The 21,833-nt window shown below is 35.9% G+C and overlaps 1 protein-coding gene across 2 annotated transcripts in view; it reads right to left on the bottom strand.

Moving 5' to 3' along the window:
- The window catches only part of MPHOSPH9 (M-phase phosphoprotein 9), a 69,377-nt gene that overhangs the window by 38,697 nt on the left and 8,847 nt on the right, over positions 1 to 21,833 (bottom strand). Inside the window, exons 4-13 of one of the 2 annotated variants that reach the window (XM_063086603.1) lie at positions 19,199 to 19,288; positions 18,454 to 18,977; positions 17,280 to 17,403; positions 13,500 to 13,590; positions 10,967 to 11,073; positions 7,498 to 7,623; positions 6,869 to 7,329; positions 6,380 to 6,535; positions 2,073 to 2,160; positions 429 to 644 (exon numbers count right to left, since the gene is read on the bottom strand). In XM_063086603.1, the coding sequence (XP_062942673.1) occupies positions 429 to 644; positions 2,073 to 2,160; positions 6,380 to 6,535; positions 6,869 to 7,329; positions 7,498 to 7,623; positions 10,967 to 11,073; positions 13,500 to 13,590; positions 17,280 to 17,403; positions 18,454 to 18,977; positions 19,199 to 19,288 (1,983 nt within the window). The remainder of the gene's footprint in view (positions 1 to 428; positions 645 to 2,072; positions 2,161 to 6,379; positions 6,536 to 6,868; positions 7,330 to 7,497; positions 7,624 to 10,966; positions 11,074 to 13,499; positions 13,591 to 17,279; positions 17,404 to 18,453; positions 18,978 to 19,198; positions 19,289 to 21,833) is intronic. The other variant, XM_063086604.1, reaches the window with a different exon arrangement.

The following is a 21,833-nucleotide window of genomic DNA, read 5'->3' as shown; positions in this document are numbered from 1 at the left end:
TAAAGGATATTAAGAAAAACTTAAAAGAACATATATACCCTAAAACCTCACCCAGTTTCAATGTTATACAAATCCAAATTTTAGGTAAAATTAAATCAAAATGAAAAATTTAATCAAGCCTGCTGTAAATCTGCTACATAGTATTTTACCATGCCAGACACACAGATGTTGAATTAAGATAACTCCAAAGTTGACCTGTTAGAGACAGAAAAGCGTGGGAGTCATGCCACTGTTCTAAACCTCTGACTTCCTGCTGTAAGATAAGACCCAACTGACACCATCAGGCAGGTATGAATTTGCAGCTACAGCAAAGTTACATAAAACTAAAATAAACTTGGAAAAAGTTATAAAAGCTTGTAAGGGTACATTATCTAAATAAGTTACTTTTAGCCAACCATGTCATTAAGTTACCATTATTTGTTACTTACATCTTGAAACATTTTGTTTTCTTGTTTTAGTCTAGCTTCTTTATCATCTGAGAGTTTATAAGCATTCTCAAAGGCTTCTTCTAAATCCTGCAATCTAGATTTTAGTCGAATAATGGTATTGTCTTTTTCTTTATTACTTGTTCTCATTTCCTCAATTCGTTCCTGCAAAATTTTGGAGGCACTGCTGGCTGCACTGAAGCGTTCTCTCAAATCATTCTACAAAATCAGACAAGGATAATAAATTATTTTAATTGAAAAACAGATGTCTCAATAATAGCTAATAAATTGTGGGCATTAAAATATAAAAGTAATAAAACAAAACATATAAATGGAAATGAGCAAATTAAATATTTTGTTTATCCCAGGATACAGAGTCCAGAAAGTATTTCCCTACTAGAATAATATTGTCATGAAATTATCATAAAATACTGACAGAAAGCCATTGTGTGCAGTACCGTGATACTTGGACTCTCCTATGGATCACTTTAATGAGAAAAAAATAATCATGGCTATTAGAGAAATTATCCTTAAAGTATAACTGGAATTTGTTGCTCAACATTAATATTTGGCGGGGGGGATCATTTCTTAAACCTATTCTCTCACTTACTATGGAAATAGAGAAAATTCAAAATGCATCTAATATGTTGTTCATTAAACAATCATTTCTGGAATACCCACTAGGTGCCAGGCACTAGGGTGCTAGAAATATGAGATTAACAAGACAGACAACAGTCCCTGACTTCATGAAATTTACAGTTTAGAAAGAGACAAAGATAACTAGAAGAGCAACAAAGACAGAAACAATGTACAAAACAAGAGACATTTTCCACCAAAATTTTGTTTATAAGTTTACATGTAGTAGAATAAAACTTGGTAATGCATTTTAAAAAAATTATTAAGAGTAAAAAAAAATTACTAAGAAAGTAAAAGTTTATGCATTCCTAAAACATATGTGCACATAAAATCTTGTACACAAATATTCACAGCAATATCATTCTTAATAGCCAAAAAGTAGAAACAACCTAAACATTCATCGCCTTGTGACTAAATAAACAAAATGTGGTATATTCATACAACGGAATATCAGTTGACCATAAAAAGGAATGAAACGCTGATACAGGCTACAACATAGATGAACGCTGAAAACATCATGCAAGGTGAAAGAAGCCAGATACAAAAGGCCCCACAGTGTATGATTTCATTAACATCAATGTCCAGACAAGGCAAATCCATAGAGACAGAAAGTACAGTAGTGATTGCCAGGGCTGGGAAGAAGAGAGTGTGTGGGAAGTGACAGTTGAGGGGTGTGGAGTTTATTTGCAAAAAAATGTTCTAAAATCAATTGTTAGTGATGGTTGCACAACTCTGAATATACTAAAAACTACTGAATTGTAAAAGGGTGAGTTTTATGGTATGAAAATTATATCCCAATTTTAAAAGTAAACAAATTTTTTTAAAAGGGTAAAAGTTTATAGTACCATATGAAGCCAAAGCACTCAAAATATAAACTTAATAAGACAGGCTTAAGAAGACAAACACATAACCAATGTTATATAAAACCATTCATTTGTCTCTCAAATTCAGTTAATAAAAAGGCTTTTTAACATTAAGCCACTAGAACTATCACCAAAAAAGAGTACTTACCACTTCTATTTCCAGTAAGTTATTCTTATTTTCAAGTGTTCTCACACGGCTAGTAGCTTCATTCAGAGCACTATCTAACTGGCCACATCTAAAAGTCATAAATTGAAATTAAACATTTAGAAAATAAAATACTTTCCCTTCAAAGTATTACATAGGGTTGGATGGTTAGTTTGGTTTGTCAAAGTGCAGCCCTATAACACCAAGGTCAAAGGTTTGGTTCCCCATACCAGCCAGCCACCAAAACAAAACAAAAAAATTTTTAAGTATTACATAGTATTTTATAAATCTGATTCTCCAATATATAACATAAAACTGTCCAATGTTAGCTAAGACCCAGGATGCCATTTTGGTAAAATATATCCCAGTGTACCTGATATTATAGTAACCAGAGAAAACAGCAGCTAAAATAACGATATGAAAAGATCCCTAAGAAATATTAAGTGAAAAAAAGCAAGATATAAACAGGTATTTGTACACTCATGTTCATAGCAGCACTATTAACAATAGCCAAAAGGTGAAAGAAACCCAAGTGTTCATCAACAGATGAACAGATAAAAATGTGATGTATACATACAACAAATTATTGAGCCTTAAAAAGGAAGGAAATTCTGACATATGTACAACATGGACAAACTCTGATGGTATTATGCTTAGTGAAAAAAGCCAGACACGAAAGGACAAATACTGTATGATTCCACCTATATAAAGGCACTAGAGTAGTCAGATTCATAGAGACAGAAAGTAGAATGGTGGGTGCCCAAAGCTGGGGAGGAAATACAGGGAGTTACTGTTTAATGGGGTATAGAGCTTCACTTCTGTGAGATGAAAAAAGTTCACAGACAGCAGTGATGGTTGCACAAAAATATGAAGATATTTAAGCCACTGAACTGTACACTTACAAATGGTTAAAATGGTAAACTATAATTATGTATATTTTACAGTATGAAAATTAAAATTTAAGAAACAAGATAAAGGAGCCGTGGTTCACTTGGGAGAGTGTGGTGCTGATAACACCAAGGCCACGAGTTTGGATCCCTATATAGGGATGACCAGTTAGCTCACTTCGGAGAGCGTGGTGCTGACAACACCAAGTCAAGGGTAAAGATCCCCTTGACGGCATCTTTAAAAAAAAAAAAAAAAAAGAAAGAAAGAAACAAGATAAAAACACCAAGGTCAAGGGTTTGGATGCCTACACCAGCCAGCCACCAAGAAATAATTTTTCAATAAAATAAAACAAGATACAGAAGACTGTATAAAATTGCTTGATCTTGTAGTGAAAAAATTTATACATACATATACACATTATGATTTCCAGATGGATGCAAAAAATTAAGTCTGGGATGTTGAGACTAGAGGTTGGGGTAGGGATACTTACTTTTCATATTACATCCTCTGTACTACTTCAAACTTACTGTGAATGTATTATGCCTATAATTAAATACATTCTTTGTGAAGTTAATTATCAAAGAACCTTAAAATAACAAATATGTGAAAGAATTCAGTTACCATTTTGACTCAGTGTTTAGTGATGTACTGTGAATTATAAAAGCTTTTATTTATTTGGCAATGATTATATACGGGGTCTATATTAAGCACTTTACATTCATCCTCACAATCCTGTAAATTAGGATTATAATCAGTCCCATTTTACAGATGAGAAAACATAGACAAAGAAGTTAAATTCCTCACCGAAGGACACACAAGTTGTAAGCAGTCACACTTCGGATTCTAAGCCAGGCTGTCTGGCTTCAGAATTCATGCTGTTAACCACACTGTATTAACGCCTCTCAGAGATGAATTGCTGATAAGACTTCTTGAAAGAAAGAGCACTGTATGATAAGTGTATTTTACTGTTTTCACCACCTCACTGATGCTGATATGCCAGAGATCACTATCCCCTGAGATGCAACTGTGTGATGTCATAATCTTATATCACAGCTGGCCTATACCACATATGCTTAATGGCTCCGGGTTGCATACTAGTGAGATTCTCCAATTTGCAACTTTACATTTGAAAAAAACTGCTGTGAATGCTGATAACATAACATAGGCTCTTGTCTTGGGGAAATCATTTCTCCAGTTCTAAGTGATTGTAACTTCTCACTTTGTTTTTACTGTCCTCTGTATTGCAAAACTTTCATATTGTATAGCTTTTATGCTGTAAGCCAGATCAAATCCTTTTGGGGAAGTAGGAGAGAATAAATAATGTATTGTTATTCATTTGCACAGTATTGTTACACTTACTTCAGTACCCTAGATTGCCATTATTAACTATTACATCACAGCCATTTATTTAAAACCCTGACTTCCAATTTGCTCCACCTGCATTCTCTCATTGCTGTGTGTGCTCTATCCTGCAGCTTCTAGACATAAAAATGTTTTAATTAGCTATGATTTACTGGATGCCTTCTTTAGCACCCTGTCTTTAACCTTAAAAAGCCCACTCGTGGGCCTCTTTCATACTTGTGTTTTGAAACAGGAAGTAACTGTATTCATCTTTGCCTTCTCAAAAAAAAAAGATGAACCAATTTCCTCTAACCTGCTACTATTTTCTTTTTGACTTAAAAAACCTAAACCTGGGCCGGCCCATCGCTTACCTGGGAGAGTGTGGTGCTGATGGCACCAAGGCCACGGGTTCAGATCCCTATATAGGGATGGCTGGTTAACTCACTTGGGAGAGCGTGGTGCTGAAGACACCAAGTCAAGGGTTAAGATCCCCTTACTAGTCATCTTAAAAACCAACCAACCAACCTAAACCTGGCCCAGGGCAGGGATAGGGAGGGTTCTTTTTAAGTTACTTCTCCCTATCACTGCACCGCTATCAGCAAAAGCAAAATGGAAGCTATAGAAACGCTCAGGAATAAAACAGACAAGTTAACTACCACAGCTACCAAAAACTATTTAGTATAGGCTAGTTTTACTATAACTCTGAAAGTTAAACTATTATCAGAAAATTTGAGTTCCCTCCTATCCTCTTTGAAAGAGGCTTTGTCTTCTGCTTTAGACAAGAACTCTTTGCTATCATCTAAACCTGCAGCAATTTTCAATCTAAGTCCCATTTAATTGTAAGTATGTTGCTTTGTTACTAACTAAAGCACCAAATTTTGTAAATGATTATCTCTAAAACAGGCATAAAGCTATCCCTAATATAAGTCCCTTCTCCCTTACATTTCTAAGGTTCAAGTGAATGGGATAATTGCCTAAAGGTTTTTTGAAATGAGCACAACTGAAGCCATGTTGGGACCTAAAACTACATGTGCTCTAAAGACTTTAAAAGGACACAGTTGTTTTGTTTTGGTTTTTAGTATGCATTTCTCTGAGTTCTTTTTTTCCATGGTTATTTGAAATTTTGAACTTGGTTATGGGACAAGATGATATTATTTACATGAATGTAAAGTTGTTTTCCAGCCAGCCTGAAGCTGCAAACTTGCAGACTCTGGGAAACCAAGAAAGACATCAATAAAGCTATGCTGATTCCACCCCTCCTTACACTCTGGTTTCTCTTCAAATCGTATAAATCTTTCGCCTTTTACTGATTCCCCCCCTCCAGCAGGATCCTGAGATAACAGCAAGGATGGGAGCAGAAACCAGACAGTGTTGGTGAGACTTTGCACCTGAGACCTTACATGAAGCCCTCACTGCTCATGTGCCCCTCTCTCTTGCTTTTCATTTTCCCACATTCCATTCCCTCAGACCCCTCTTAAAAAACCACTCAGCAAATCTGAGTCTTTGAGATGGCTTCAGCCTGGCCATTCTCCTTCAGGTTTACCAGAGAGATGGGTTAGCCTCACATCTCTTCTCAGGTCGCTAGTATTCCTGAATAAATCTTCCATTTTCACCAACATTTGACTTTAGAGTGGTTTGTTTTTGAATGGGGGGCAGGCAGTCAGACCTGAGCTCTGTAACAGGTTCATGAGAACTACAGTACTTTTAAGTTATGCACGTCTGGAGTTTTAAACAAACAAACAAAAAATGTTGAGAGCCGCCATAATGCATAAGCCACAGACTTACTAGAGACTCCATAGTGCTAATCCTTCCATAAATAACATTACTCTACATAAGACAAAATCTGCTCAATTGTTTCAGTATTTTACTCATACGAAATAAATGGCTTTAAGTTACTAGTGTATTATAAGAGGTAGGTTCAAATCTTTAAAAATACTCTATTTTAGGCGAACATGTCTGTGTGTTAAAATTTCAAATCCAAAGTACAAAGTGTTTTATCATCACAATTTACTATACTTTTGAGGAAATAATACATCCAGGTTGGAAAAACACTAACTTCACAGTTAAATTATAAGTTTTACCTGTCTACAAGAATTTGATTTGTTTTCTTCCAATCTTCAACTGCAGAAATTTCTTTTGCCTCCAACTTCTGTTTTAAACTATTTATTTCTGATTCATAATAAGCCCGAAGATCCGCTATGTGTCGAGCATGCTTTTCCTTCAGGTTCTGCCTAATCCTGTTGGTGAGAGTAAAACAAACAAAAAAAATTATTAAGAAAGCATATCTTCCTTCCCTATCCCACAAGAGAAAACCAAGAACACAATCATTCTCACAAGCAAAAATACAGGCTATTTCCTTTGCACACTCACAGAAAATAATAGATTAATACACAAAAAGTTGATAAACAATAAAGTGATAAAAGGTTTAATTTTTAGCTGCTCTATCTTAAAAATGCTATTATTTTTAAGATTTTATACATTACTAAAGTACAATAAAAAGCATTTTCATCATTCAATCAGGCATCACAGGCAATCTATTAACATTACAAGCCATTCGCTGAAATACATACTTAGACAATAGCACAGGATCTTCCAAGGAAGTCAATGAAATGCATTCTGGGATACTGTTGGCTGTACCTGGAAGCTGAGACTGACTGACCGAGGCCGAAGCTATCATGACAGTGTTTTCCTCATCTACAGTGTTGACTGAGATATCATTACTAGTAATAGTATATACTGAAGGAAACGTGGAACTGGTCCTACTTTCATTTTGGAATGAATGATTTTTCCAAGAGTCCATTGGTGAAGCTTTTGTATCTGAAGGATATTTCGGGAATCCAGATAACTGAGAAGCAATATTACTTGCTTGTGAAAGTGAGTCTATGTCAGAGTGACTAGACAAACTAGGTTCTAGAACAGAGTCTGGTGAAAAGGATATTCTGTCATTGAGGACATTCATAAAGCCACGTGGTTGAATCCCTGAAATCTGCTGATTTGGCTTCATATGTAACGTTGGATCTAGAGTCAGTACCTAGAAATAAGACAGACAACAGTATGGTTTTACTCTCAATACTTGGTTTTTGTTTGGCATGTTTTTAAGTGAATAGGCTTTAGATCTCCCAGGGAAAATAAAGCTTAAGATAAAAAAGAGTCATGAAGCATCTTTCATTTTCATTCAGCAGAATGTTGACAACTTTACCTCTGGTGGGTGATTTTGGTTGGAAGCAGAAGTGAGATTCCTCTCAGGTAACTGCTTGTTTTCCCTTTGTTTTTTATGATAAATATCCTTCAGTGATGGTAGCTTCATCTCATTACTAGTATTAGACTTAAAGATATGAAACAAAATTATTTAAATAGTATTATCAAAGATGGAAAAAAATTTACTGATATCAAGATCAGTACCATAAGAAGATTTTTGAAAGATTTTAAATAAACTGAAAATCTAGGCTGTAAGATTTATAATACTTAGGTTCAGAAGTCATTACCTATTATTATGAGTCTCCCTCAAAATGAAATAATTTTCATATCTCCTAACAATGAATATTAAGGGGATAATTTGAATCTACGTTATTTAGCAGCCTGTGAATAATTCCAAAGAATAAAATCCTTGGTAATCCCCCCACTCAAAAGAAGAACAAAAGCTTAAGGTAAGAAAAGACTTCATAACAAATGAACGAAGTAGGATGAGAAAATTTCTGGCCATATTATTTCAAGTGATTCAAGGGGACAAGTATCAAGGGTTGGAATTCCTTACCTATGCTGTGGTATTCATGTTTCTTTAAAGAGGTAGCAGACAAAAACAAGCATTAAGAAGTTACCCAACGAGCCTTATAACACCAATATCACAGGTTTGGATCCCCATACTGGCCAGTGACCAGGGGGGGAAAAAAAATAAGTTATCCAATGAAAATAAGCCCCTTTTTTAATTAATAAAATGAAAAGATATGACCCTAATTTCTAAAGCTTAAAATCAGATCTTTCCTATGCTACAAATGCTGCAAACATTAAAACTCTGGGTTTAAATCACCTCAAGGTGGGATCTATTGTAGGGTATGATAGGGGTACCAATTAACCCCGAGCCTCAAATTTAAACGGTGGACGTTGTCTCAATCGAAATTATAGATTCAACAAAAGACACACCGAAAGCATTGAAAGAACACATTCGTCATATGGCTTTAATTATATCCAGGCCCTACAAAGGGTACAGAGCACCATGAATTAACATTGTAAAATAAACCCTATAACTAGGCTTGTGAATAAGACAATTAATTATACTTTGTGTGTGTGTGCACGAAAGGCATTAATTTGTCAAATCTAAACCCTTAAAACATACCATAATTCCCATAATCCTGCTTTGGAATTTTACTCTTTATATACCAACAACTTCAAGAAGCCTTTTCATGTCCTGAAGCTTATGACAAGCAGCAACACTCTAAGCTATGGCTACAGCCTGAGAAGTCCCTGTCTGGTGGCCTGGGTGAACAGTTAGAGTTATTCTATTTAGAGTTCGCGATAATATAAGGTACCATTTTCCATCACTTTTATGTTCTTTTATTTTTTTGGCAGCTGGTCAGTATGGGGATCTGAACCTTTGACCTTCGTATTTGTAACACCGTGCTCTAACCAACTGAGCAAACTGGCTAGACCGTTTTCATATTTTAACATCTCTGAAGTCAGGATGCCTCTCGTAATTAATGGCGTCTTATAATTGCTTATGACCAAATAGCAGTTATGACATAATTGTCATTGCCTGCTCATAAGCAAATATCAAAACCATCAAAGTTGTCCAAATAGATGTTAGCAGTTTGAAAAAAAAATACTAGAGAGTAAAATGTAATCCCTGAGAACAAATACTTAAAGGTGAATCAGACATGTTTAGCAACATTCTCCATCTGAAAGTCAAAAGTAGGCTAGTTCTACACAGTTACTAAAGCCAGGTAAAAACTCAGCACCAAGGTCTTTTATTCTTTTTTAAAGAAATGCCAAATCACCAATGCTCTTATGGCCTGGACGAAGATATGCGGAAAAACATGGAAACCAACACTGAGTTGAAAAGAGAAGTGTAAGCCTCATAGGTAAAATGTTTCTTTTGTGGGTTTTTTTTTTTTTTTTTTGGCAGCTGGTCAGTCTGGGGATGCAAACCCTTGACTAGGTGAAGTTTTTAGCCACTTTTATTTCACTTATGTTTTCCTTTTTGAAGTATGTACAAGTATACGTTATGATATATGACACAAACTTATGTTTAATTAAATCTAAGAGCTCTTTCCATAAGAACAAAATATAAATTCTTAAATTCTTTTTTTTTTTTTAAAGATGACCGGTAAGGGGATCTTAACCCTTGACTTGGTGTTGTCAGCACCACGCTCTCCCAAGTGAGCTAACCGGCGATCCCTATATGGGATCCGAACTCGTGGCCTTGGTGTTGTCAGCACCACACTCTCCCGAGTGAGCCATGGGCTGGCCTCCCTAAATTCTTAAATTCTAAGTAATAAAAAAGTATTGTGGGCTGTCCTGGTTAGCTCAGTTGGTTAGCTGGTTATTGTAACACCAAGGTCAAGGGTTCATATCCTCATACCGACCAGCTGACAAAAAAAAAAAAAAAAAAAAAAAAAAGCACTGTATCAGTCTAACTTGCAAATTTATTTTTGGTAGAATATGAAATAAGAAGCCTTAAAATTGATGGCATCTTAGATTCAACAAAATACATTAATAATTTACTGATGTTCAAGATCGAATAACACAGTAAGACCTGTAATTGCAAACTCTTGTAAGAATCCTGGGCCGGCCCGTGGCTTACTCGGGAGAGTGTGGTGCTGATAAGACCAAGGCCATGGGTTCAGATCCCTATATAGGGATGGCCAGTTAGCTCATTGGGTGAGCGCGGTGCTGACAACACCAAGTCAAGGGTTAAGATCCCCTTACCGGTCATCTCTAAAAAAAAAAAAAAAAAAACTCTTGTAAGAATCCATACCCCCTTACAATCTCACCTCCCTCATACTTCATTTCTCTTTGTGTTGATCTCTTTTTGCTCCTTTCCTGAAGTTTGGAATTTTGGCTTCTGTCATTCACTGGGACTCTGATGTTTACACGTACACTGGTGTCCCCATTATCCTATCTGTCTGTACATGTCACCCATTTTTATATCTCTCTTGGTTAGTTACTTTTCTCTGTTCTTCTCTCCAACCTACTCTCTGTTATCACCTGACTAAAATACAGAAGTGAAATATGTACATCGATGTACACATACTGAAGTTTTATTTCTTTGCTCTGAAATAACTAAATATTTACATTTCTTGCTCAAAGAAAATTAATACAACAAATTAAGCTGCTCATAAGTATGGTACAAGTGGAAGGTATAATAGGATGGAAAATCAACACCAGGTCTGGGAAAAGGAGAAAAAGTTAGTAGCTGAGGACCTACTATATATGAAATAGGTATAAACCATTTCATTTAATTTTACAAAACACTAACCAGGTATTTTAAATTCCATTTTTAAGTAAATTTCCTAAGATTACATAGAGAATAAATGACAGAATTTAAACGCTGGTATGATTCTAAAGCCTATTGCTTTTTCCAATATATCAGAAGTTGAAAAACACAAAATTTATAATGGACTACTAAACTACAACTGTAAAACACACACGCAAACAATGTGTTTTTAAATTACCTGGGATGGTGACCTATCTGTGGAGGATGATGGTACAAATGTCTTCTCTAAAGTTTCAGGCAAAGAGTGATACATATCCTTCTCCCCCAGTTTCCAATAAGTCAGTCCTAATGTGCACGAGTATAGAATAGAAAAGAGTTAGGGAAGAGAGAAAAGATGCTTCCTAGAATAACTTATTTTTACTTAAAGAAAATTAAAGATGGGAAGGAACTAGTTTTTGGCTACCTGGTTACAGCAAGTTGAACTTTGATGAGAAAAGAGTCACATAAAATGCCTTACCATGTAAAAGTCCTAACTTGATGCAAATATTTACAACTGATACATTATTAAAAGACAAATTGAATGAATACAAATGAAAATATATTTTAAAATAGACAATAATTTCTTTATGAATAGTGTAGACATATAGAATCAATGTAAAGAATTCAATAATTCAAATATTTATTGAGCATCTTCTGTGCCAGGCTGGAGAGGCAGGAAGAGTGAGACATGAACAATAAGTAAACCATTCGGAATATACAGTATGTCAGAAGGTGTATCTACAGTATATACAGTACGTAAGCACTTGATGACAAAATTTTAAAATAGGATTAAAGGGGATATGTGGGTGGAGGCAGACTTTTTGGGGGAGGCAGCTGGTCAGTAGGGGATCTGAATCCTTGGCCTTGGTGTTGTAACACCATGCTCTAACCAACTAAACTAACCAGCCAGTCCCTAGATGCTAAACAGGGTGTCAAGGCTGGCTCACTGAGAGGGTAACAATTAAGAGGGAGTTAGCCATTTCAGCCACTATGAAGGAGTTCCCCATATAGAGGAGGAAGAACATTTCAAGTAGAGTAAGAAGCCAATGCAAAAATCTGGCATATTTGAGCAAACAGCCTCCCTACTGAAGCAGAGAAAGGAAGAGACTAACAAAAAGTGAGGTCAAAGAGGTGAGCAGGCTAGATCTTGCTGGGCCCTGTAGGCCTAAAGACATTAGCTGTCATTCTGAGGGAAATAGGCAACCACCACAGAGTTCTGAGCAGGGGAGTCACATGATCTGATTTATCTTGTAAAAGAGGCTGGCCAGTTAGAGCTCAGTGTTCAGATCCCAGTATGGGCCAGCTGCCAAAAAAATAAATAAGTAAAAGGATCCCTCCTTCTACTGTGCTGGGAAGAGACTGATGGGTGCAAGAGTGGAAGTAGGAAGGCTGATTGAGAGCCTGCAGCAGCCCAGGTGAAAGACAATGGGGCTCTAACAGAATGGTGGCAGTGGAAGTGGTGGTAAGTGGTTGGATTCTGGAAAATTTAGTAAAGCAAAGCTAACTCATCCTGATGAATTAGATGTGGGATGCGGGGGGGGAGTCAGTATACAAAAGCCATTAAGACTAGAATAATGGCTGACCAGTTAGCTAAATTCGTTAGAACGTGGTCTTATAACACCAAGGTCAAGGGTTCAGTTTCCCATGCTGGCCAGTGGCCAAAAAAAAAAAGACTAGATAAGCTCACCATGGAGTATAAAGAACGGCTTGCAGAGGGTCTGAATTTGTTCATTCATTTTGGAGCACTTGAAAAATGCTGAGATGATTTTTGCAGCTGTTTGAAATAATTGCAAACGTACTTCTTCCTTCTATCTTTACATAACTTACAAATGAAGGCAAGTAAGGAAGTTACGGGTACAAGAGGAACACCACAACACATGATACATTTACAGAAACCACATTAATATATAGTAGTCCCCCTTTATCTGCAGTTTTGCTTTCTGCAGTTTCAGTTACCTCTAGTCAAACCGCAGTCAAAAATATGAATTATTTCTGGAATTTTCCATTTCATAAGTTTTAATTTTAAATTGTGCCATTCTGAGTGGTATGATGAAATCTTTCACCATCCCACTCTGTCCCACCAGGATGTGAATCATCCCTTTGTCCAGCATACGCACACTGTGTACACTACCCTGCTGCTAGTCACATAGTAGCCACCTCCATTATTGGATCAACTGTGGTGGTATTGCAGTGCTTTCATTCAAATAATCCTTATTTTACTTTTTTATTTTTTTGGCAGCTGGCCAGTACAGGGATCTGAACCTTTGACCTTGGTGTTACAAGACAGCACTCAAACCAACTGAGCTAACAAGCCAGCCCTAAGTAATCCTTATTTTACTTCATAATGGCCCCAAAGCACCAGAGTACTGATGCTGGCAATTTGGATATGCCAGAGGGGAAGCCATAAGTGCTTCCTTTAAGTGAAAAGGTGAAACTTTATCATTGGTATGTACATATAGAAAAAAACATAGTACATAGAGGGTTAGTATTATCCGAAGTTTTAGGCCTAACATATCCTCCCTGGATATGGGGAGACTACTGTACTGTATATGATTATCATTCTATAACAAGAACTGCAGACAAGTTGTAAAAAAAAAAAAAAAAAACCCTTTAAAAATGTGAGTTAGAGGGTGGTGCTGGTAACACCATGGTCCTAGGGTTTGATCACTGTGCTGGCCAGCTGCCAAAAAAAACAATAAATAAACAAACAAACAAAAATGTAAGTACCATACCTGTTCCTGAATCAGAGATCCAAGAATTTGGACTTTCATCTGGTTTACTGAGGTAAAAAGCACAAGGATGTGTAGCAGCAGCAAAATCAGACTACAATTCAAGAAAGAAAACTATTAGTTGAGAGCTAAAAATCATAAGGCACAAACTGCTGACTCAAGGAATGAGACCCAGCTGTCAAAAACAAGTTAGAGACACCTTCAGAGCATTCATGAAGAAGTAAGAAAGCCTGGTTTCCCCATGATTATGAGAACACAAAATGATAGGGATTAACAGTGAATAATTTTCTTTTCCTATGTGATTTACAATAGTTTATTCTGGTTCTCTGTGGAGCTGGAAGGAGAAAATTGGGAGCAGGTGTTCTTTATGAGTTTAGACCTAAAATATATTTTTAATTTGTGATCTACTTCCAAAAGAAATTTAAGGTGCCTAGAACTAAAGTCATTTAGTATAAAAACTAACATAAAAACCCAAACAATTCATTTTCATCATTACAACTACAATAAGTCAAATTAACTCTTAAAACCACATATCATTAAAATGAACCTTAAATAGTAGACTTCTCTTTATATACAAACATTTGGTTACTAATCCTAGAAAAGGCTGAAAATGCTTACTTATCATCAATTCTAATAAATTCTGAGCTAATTTCTCCTCACAGTATCTCTGACATTGTCACAAAAAACATGTTTCCAAACAGATATGTGACAAGAATATTTCTACTGGAATTTTTCTTATCAGTTCCACCATCACCAAACTTTTAATCCCTGTTAAAAAGTATTTAAGTTACATTTGCTTACAACCATCCATGAACCCACTACAAAAGAGTACGCTAAGATAATAACACTCTACCTACCAAGAAGAGGGATTAATTACATCAGCCTTATAAGGCAGCACTTAGCCTCTTTTTCGAAGTGAGCCATCCCTATATAGTGAACCCGCGGCCTTGGTGCTATTAGCACCACACTCTCCCAAGTGAGCCACAGGCCGGCCCTTAGCCTCTTTTTCATCAAAAAATTACTTGTACCTGCCAGCCATACACACACAAAAATAGAAATTCCTAAGCCGTCTTTTGTCTCCTACCTATTTGAATTTCTCCCAGTACTTAAAAGACCAGGAAAAGGTGAATGGAGAAGACTAAGTCAAATATTTTAATCCTATGTAAAATATTCTGTCCTCATCCTGATTCTGAGGTGCAAACTTCAATGCACTTGGCTGACACAAGTGCAAAGTGGGCTGCTGAGGGGCTTACCTTACACAGCTGCCCGCTGCACTCTTCTGGGCCAACAAGGCATCCACTGAATAAAGCAGGCCCAGCTTTTAATGAAAAATAGAAGTATGGTGGAATAAAAAGCCCTTCTAAAACGTAAACCCTCTTAGCTGAAGAAGCTAGACTAAGCCTAGGACACGGACCTTAATGAGTTTCAGTAACAGTCTATTAGCCTATCTGAAAAACTACCCGAAGTTCTTCAGCCTGTGAAATGGTCAAGTTGCATCTGTCCAAGACAAAGGACCAAGGAAACAAAGAACAACTGGAGCTCTGGAAAACCCTAATGCTAAATAATATACAATACTTCCAAGTAAATACTACCCCAAATAAACTACCACTGTATAAAAAGAAAAATGGATCACTAGAGAATTCTGATAACAAGCATTCCCTGCTATAGAATAAAACTGAAAACAATGGGAGAAGAGAAAGGATTAAATAGAGGAAAGTTCCAACTTTTCTGAATCCAGAATTATGCACGTAATAAATGCAATTCAGGTGTGGTGTCTCTGATTCACCAACCACCATTTGCACAAAACCATTTAAAACTCAGAAATATCAAAGAAACTTGATTTCCCCTAATGATTTAATACCAAATATATCATGCACCTAAATAAATAAATAGATAAATAAAACTTGTCCAGGAGATGATCAAAGAAAAGGAAAGACCCAGAGGGAATCATCGCCTCCTCACAGCCCCCACTGTCTGCCCTACTGATCAAGAGAGGCAGAAGACACTACTAGAAGGGCATTTCTCAGGCAGTGCACCATATCACTGGTCCGACTCTCCACCAAATTGAGAAGGAAAATTAGGCTAGACCAATGGTTCCCAGACTTACTGCACATCAGAATCACCTGAAGAGCTTTAAAACTCCCAATACACAGGTCATGGCCCACACTGAAGAAGTCAGAACACCTGGGATTTGCAGCCAGGATAAGTAGATTTTTAAATCTCCTCAGGTGACTCTACTGTGCAGCAAAGTTCGGGAACCACTGGGCTACATCGAATATATTATAAAAGACAACAAGAAAACCAGTGAATACAAGTTACATAACCAAAACCCAAAGTTTATCAGAAGTGGAAAAGTCTCACCAAGATGGAGTTTCCAGACTTAACCTTAGTAAAAACAAGTAAAGAAACTATGTATGAAAACATTCTCCCTTTATGTTAACTTATTCCAGTGAAAAAAGCAATTTTTAGCCCAGTCTCCAAATGTCTTTATGCTATCATACCAAACAAGGATATACCATACAGGTTCGAAAAAAGAGAATTACATAGTACTAAAGGGCTTTTCTGGAATAGAACCACTAAGATAGCACTAAAGGGCTTTCCTAGGCCATAGAAGCTTGGTGGCTGGTGCAGCTTCATTCACATTCACTTCCCTACTCCTAAACAAAAATCTGAAGAAGTTTAAAGAATGGTTGATATTAGAAAGCCTAAACATCATGTGTTGAAGGAGAAATTTTACTGAAAGAAAAGAGAAATAAATAGTGCCTTATGGAGGTTGAGACTACCCTCTTATGACTTCTATTCTTCAATAGAACTTTTGCATAGGATAATGGAAAGACTATGTTTAGAATAATCATGGTCAATTTCTAAAGGACTGTAAAGAGACCTGATTTTGCAACCTCAATGTATTATACTAAACAATGCTATTGTATGACAATTTAGGACAATAAAGCTATAAAGATGTATTGAAACACTCAATATCTATAGCCCTTTATTGAAAGCAGCTGCAAGGTTAGCAAAAGGACCACATAGAATTCTAATATTTAATCTCTTACAATTTGGAGTATAAACTCAGAATTGTACGAATTTCAACATTTTTTTATAAAGGCATCTTAAGGTATTCAACACATACACTACTACTTCTTGTAACTCAATAGTATGGGGACTAGCTGGTGAGCTCAGCTGGTTGGAGCACAGCCTTATAACCCCAAGGTCATGGATTTGGATCCCCGTACCAGCCAGCTGCCAAAACCCAACCAACCAACCAAACAAACAAAAAACCTTAACAGTAATATAAATTATTTGAAAGCTTTTTAAAAAATAATTAAATAGATTACTCTGGGCCGACCCCGTGGCACACTCGGGAGAGTGCGGCGCTGGGAGTGCAGTAGCGCTCCCACCACGGGTTCGGATCCTATATAGGAATGGCCTGTGCGCTCACTGGCTGAGCGCGATGCGGCCACTCACAAAAAAGACAAAAAAATAAATAAATAGATTACTTTGGTTAAGTGTAAACATTTGCAGTACAAAGAGAAATATGATCTTTACAAATGATTCATTTGTTACAGTATTTCATCTTAGTTTTGATTTCTAGCCTAGTAAAGAAGCAATACTTAGAGCATATCATTATTTCCAATTCTTTGAGACACCAAAAGAAAGATTTATAAATGAACAAATTAATGATACAAAAGGAAGGGCAAAAAAATTATGCTGATGAGTGTGTAGTAAACCTAATGTAATCATCACTAGCTGAAGCGTGCCAGAGAAAAGTGATTTATTACCTACTTTTTCAATTGATGTTTTCTTGCTTTGCTCATTTCCTTGCTTAGATCTTGGACATCCATCTTCTATATGTGCTCTCTTTGGTTGATTCTGCTTCAGCTTTTGTGCCCATGATGTTATAGATTTACTATTTAAGAAACCAAAATTATTTTCTTTAGATGCTGTCCTTCACATATAAAGCTAAACACCAGTAGATACTGTCAGTGGAAAATGCTTTGAGTTGTTTTTCTAATAGTGGAAAGATGATAGGTTTTTATTGATTCACCTAAATTTCTTTTTTCAACTTCTTATTACAAAAGGACAAGTAAACAAAAATACTACCAGTAATTAACAACACACAGAGCCTGCAGCCATGGAATAGAAAAAAAACCACTACATTTTCCCCTTCAAGTACTCAATATGTTATGTACAATGAAAGCATATTTATTGGCATAGACTGATAATTATACCTGATAGTAGATAGTATTTGTGTTACTACAGCTAAATACCTTACTTTAGATGACATACTTCAGAGATATAAAACTGAAAAATTAGGGTAAACTCCAAAATTTTAAAAGATTGTTTGTTTTAAAAACTTTCAGCCACAGTCTCCTTAACTAAAAAGTCTCCTAAGTCAATCAAAAAGTCTTTAAACTTACAAAAATTATTATTATTATTATTATTTTTTAGTGGCTGGCCAATTAGGGATCCGAACCCTTGACCCTGATGTTATAACATCGCACTCTAACCAATTAAGCTAAACAGCCAGCCCCAAAATTCTTCGTATATATAAAAAACATAAAATTGAGTATGCTTGTATATAATTTTCAGTTTCAAATTACACAAACATGTGTGACAAAATTCTACTATTGATTCAGTCCTGTCTCCTAATTTTTAGCAAGTTTATAGTGACTAGAAAATACAAAAGGAATTTTCTGGTAAGGCCTCCCCCCTTAAGAGTTTAGTAGTCTTATAGCATGTGGGAAGAAAGTCAGATGTCATTAGTATATAGTGTGCTTTGGTTATTTCAACTTTCCACAGGCAACAAATAAAATACTTTGCTTTTAATGGTAAAACTGATAAATGTTCAAATACATCTCATTCTATTATAGTCCAACTAAAAGGAACTTTATTTACTACATCCTAAATGTAATAAACAGGTAAAACTCCCTTCAAATGCTGGAGAAATTCTACTTACCTATTTGCTTTTCCACCGTATACTTCAGAAATCTTATCTTCACCAAGAAAATTATGTTCAAATTCACCAGGGAAAAAAGAACTGTCTTCCTTTAAAGATGCATGAAACTCTTCAGTAGTCTGTATACAAAAACTCTTGTTTTTTACACCATCTACAAGTGAATCTGTCTGCATCATAGGTGCTACATACTGTCCTTTAGAAATGTCTGTGTGCTCCATGAACTCTTTGGGGTCTTCAGATTTGTAGGTATTTAATTCTGAGACACAAAAGGTACCATACCCACTGCTCACTGAGCTACTATCCACATTGCAGTCTGGTTGTGATGTGGACATTTCTTGCTGCATTTCAGGTTCTTTAGATTTAGGATAACTGATAATAGATTCATTTCTCTCACTGCTTTCAGAAAAAAAACCCATTTGACTTTCTGAAGATACTTGTTTGCTTGAAGAACTCCTATCACGGGAAGCCCAGGAAGTATTACTGGTCTGTAATTTGACTAAATTTTTTATCTCCTCCTGTATACGCTGGAAATAAAAAAGTTACAGATTTGGGTAAAAAAGTATATTAAACATCACACTTTTATAAATGTTATGAAAATACCGTGTTTCAAAATATGAGAAAATATTCTAAAGATAATATGATGCTTTATCTTTAATTTATAAACAAAATTGATAAAATGTATTAACTGGTTTTTCTGCAAATTTCACAAACATTAAAAAAAGAATCAATATAAATGACAACTTACTTGAATTTGGTTGTAGAACTGTTCCTGCTGGGCAACTATCTGTTCTTGGCATTGTTTTTCCACCAAATTGAATAGCTGTAACCACCTGGTCTATGAAATTATAAAATATCTTAATTAAAAATAATATTTAATGTAACATTTCACAGAAAAATTCCTCCAGTGAGAAAGGGCTTTTTTAAAAAGTGTTTTTAACGTAAAATTTATAAGCCAAATTAAATAGTTATAAAAATATATTTAATAAAAAATGTAAGGACATAGGTTTGGGTAACCTGTTCTTCTTTTTTTTTTTTTTTTTAAAGATGACTGGTAAGGGGATCTTAACCCTTGACTTAGTGTTGTTAGCACCACGCTCTCCCAAGTGAGCTAACCAGCCATCTCTATATGGGATCCGAACCCATGGCCTTGGTGTTATCAGCACCACACTCTCCCGAGTGAGCCACGGGCTGGCCCTGCATAACCCTTTCCTATGTAACTTGCAGTCTGGGTAAATCTGAAGGTCTGGGTAAAATTACTTTTCAAATGGCATCTTAATTTGGTGTTATCTACTATCATTTCTCATTAATCAAGAACTGGTAGCTGCACTTTATATTTGTCTTAAGTTCCTCATCCTTTCCTCATAACAGCTAATGATTTTCTTAAACCCTGACATGTACCCAGAAGAAGGATCCCACATCCTAAAATAAGAAATAGTTTGGTATTATTAGAATTTAACCCCTAACTTATTTGTTTTTCAAGTTAAAGACCCTTTTAAAATCAGATATTAAAGTGTTTCAAAGCACTGCAGAGCTGAAAAAAGAAAGGAATGAAAAAATGACTCTGTACACCTATGGAACTGGAGCTGGATGGTTTGCTCAGTTGGTTAGAGTGTGGTGTTACAACACCAAGGTCATGGGTTTGAATTCCTGTACCGGCCAGCTGCCAAAAACAAACAAACAAAAAACCTAAGGAACTGGCTGATACCTCCCTTCACAGCCCACTTTTAGGTCATGATCCATCCTGACTCACAAGAGCAGTCAGTCAGTCAGCACTCTCATAACTAGGGTATGCCAAAACATGGCAGGAGAGGGGGCATGGAGTTCTCCAGAAGACTAAATTCAATCTCAAGTCTGATATACTTTCAGCAATAGAGTGTATGCAATAACATACAGTATCAGTAAGTAGCTACCATGAAACGTAGCCTCCCTGTTTAAAACCTTTCAATGTCTTTGCACTCCTAATAATTTCCTACAGGGTCCTGCATTGTCGAGCCCCTACATACCTTCCAACTTCATCCTGCCCTTCTCTGTCCCTTGCTTGCTAGACACCAGACTTGCCAGCTTCTTTCTGTTCCCTGAGCATGCCAAAACTGTCTTCCATCTCATAAGCTTCGTACTTGCTGTACCGTCTACCTGGCAAGCCCTTTCCATAGCGCTTAACATGACTGGTGTCTTCCCATCCTGCAATTTTAGCCTAAGTGTCACCTTCCTAAAGCATCCTAACACCTCCTCTCTTTTTTGTCATCCTGTTTATTTCCTTCATAGCATTTACCACAATCAGAAAGTACCTTATTTATTCACTTTGTAAACTTGTCCATCTCCCACCCCTGCTCTATTCTATCTTCAGCAAAGAATGGCTGCTCCAATATATAGTCAAAACGAGTATATAAAAATGCATATTTCAAACAATCCAGAAGCCCTTGAGGTTAATGTTAAAGTTTTTAATTTGTAAAATCTGAACTGTAACAGAATTAAGTTGAAATCTGTATAACAGTATTAAGGCAAAGGGGAAAAAAACCCTCAGGATTGGTAAAAGCAGCTTTCAAAATGAAATCTGATAGTACTGATAGAAAATATTAATTATAAATCAACTAACTTCAGGGCAAATTAGGCTAGGTCATATTAAGTTCTTTATCTTCTAGACTTATCTACAATATAAAGTATGTTACATTAATCAAAACAAAAATAATTAGGCAACATAGTTTTCTTATTAAGTCACACTAAACCCAAGCAATATTTTAGGGGTGATTCCTAACCTGATACAGTTACTGTTCACATAATAACAAATTACATAACAAAAATAGCTTTATATTATGAGACACTTGATAATAATCACATCTTTGTTATCGTTTTCTTATTTAGGATACAAATGAATAAAGCTTACTTAGTATATAAATTGGTGAAGATTTTGTTCATTCTAGTCAGATTTTTTTTCTTTTGGCAGCTGGCCAGTATGGGGATCCAAACCCATGACCTCGGTGTTATAAGGCTGTGCTCTGACCAACTCAGCTAACTGGCCAGCCCTCTAGTCAGATTTTATAATTAATATTTTAATTTTAAATAAACTTATTTAAGAATATTATAAATACAATGAATAACATTATTCACTTAACTATTAAGAAGGGCTATTATTCATTTCAAACTAGAATGGTTTATACTGCCTGCATTTAACGTATTGTTGGAGGATATGCACATCTAATTAAACTTTTTCCCTCCACCCAGTTTTTGATGCCATAGCCTGAATGTGATTTCTATAGTCTTACCTACTAAATATCCCATGTGTGTTAAAATCCTACATCTGACTCCCAGCTCTCCACTAACAACCTGTGTGTTCCTGGACAAATATATTTCATTTCTTTGTACCTCAGTTCCCTAATTTA

Source organism: Cynocephalus volans, chromosome 2, assembly GCF_027409185.1.
Source record: "Cynocephalus volans isolate mCynVol1 chromosome 2, mCynVol1.pri, whole genome shotgun sequence".
NCBI lineage: Eukaryota > Metazoa > Chordata > Mammalia > Dermoptera > Cynocephalidae > Cynocephalus > Cynocephalus volans.
This window is presented reverse-complemented; position numbering and strand designations above follow the sequence as displayed.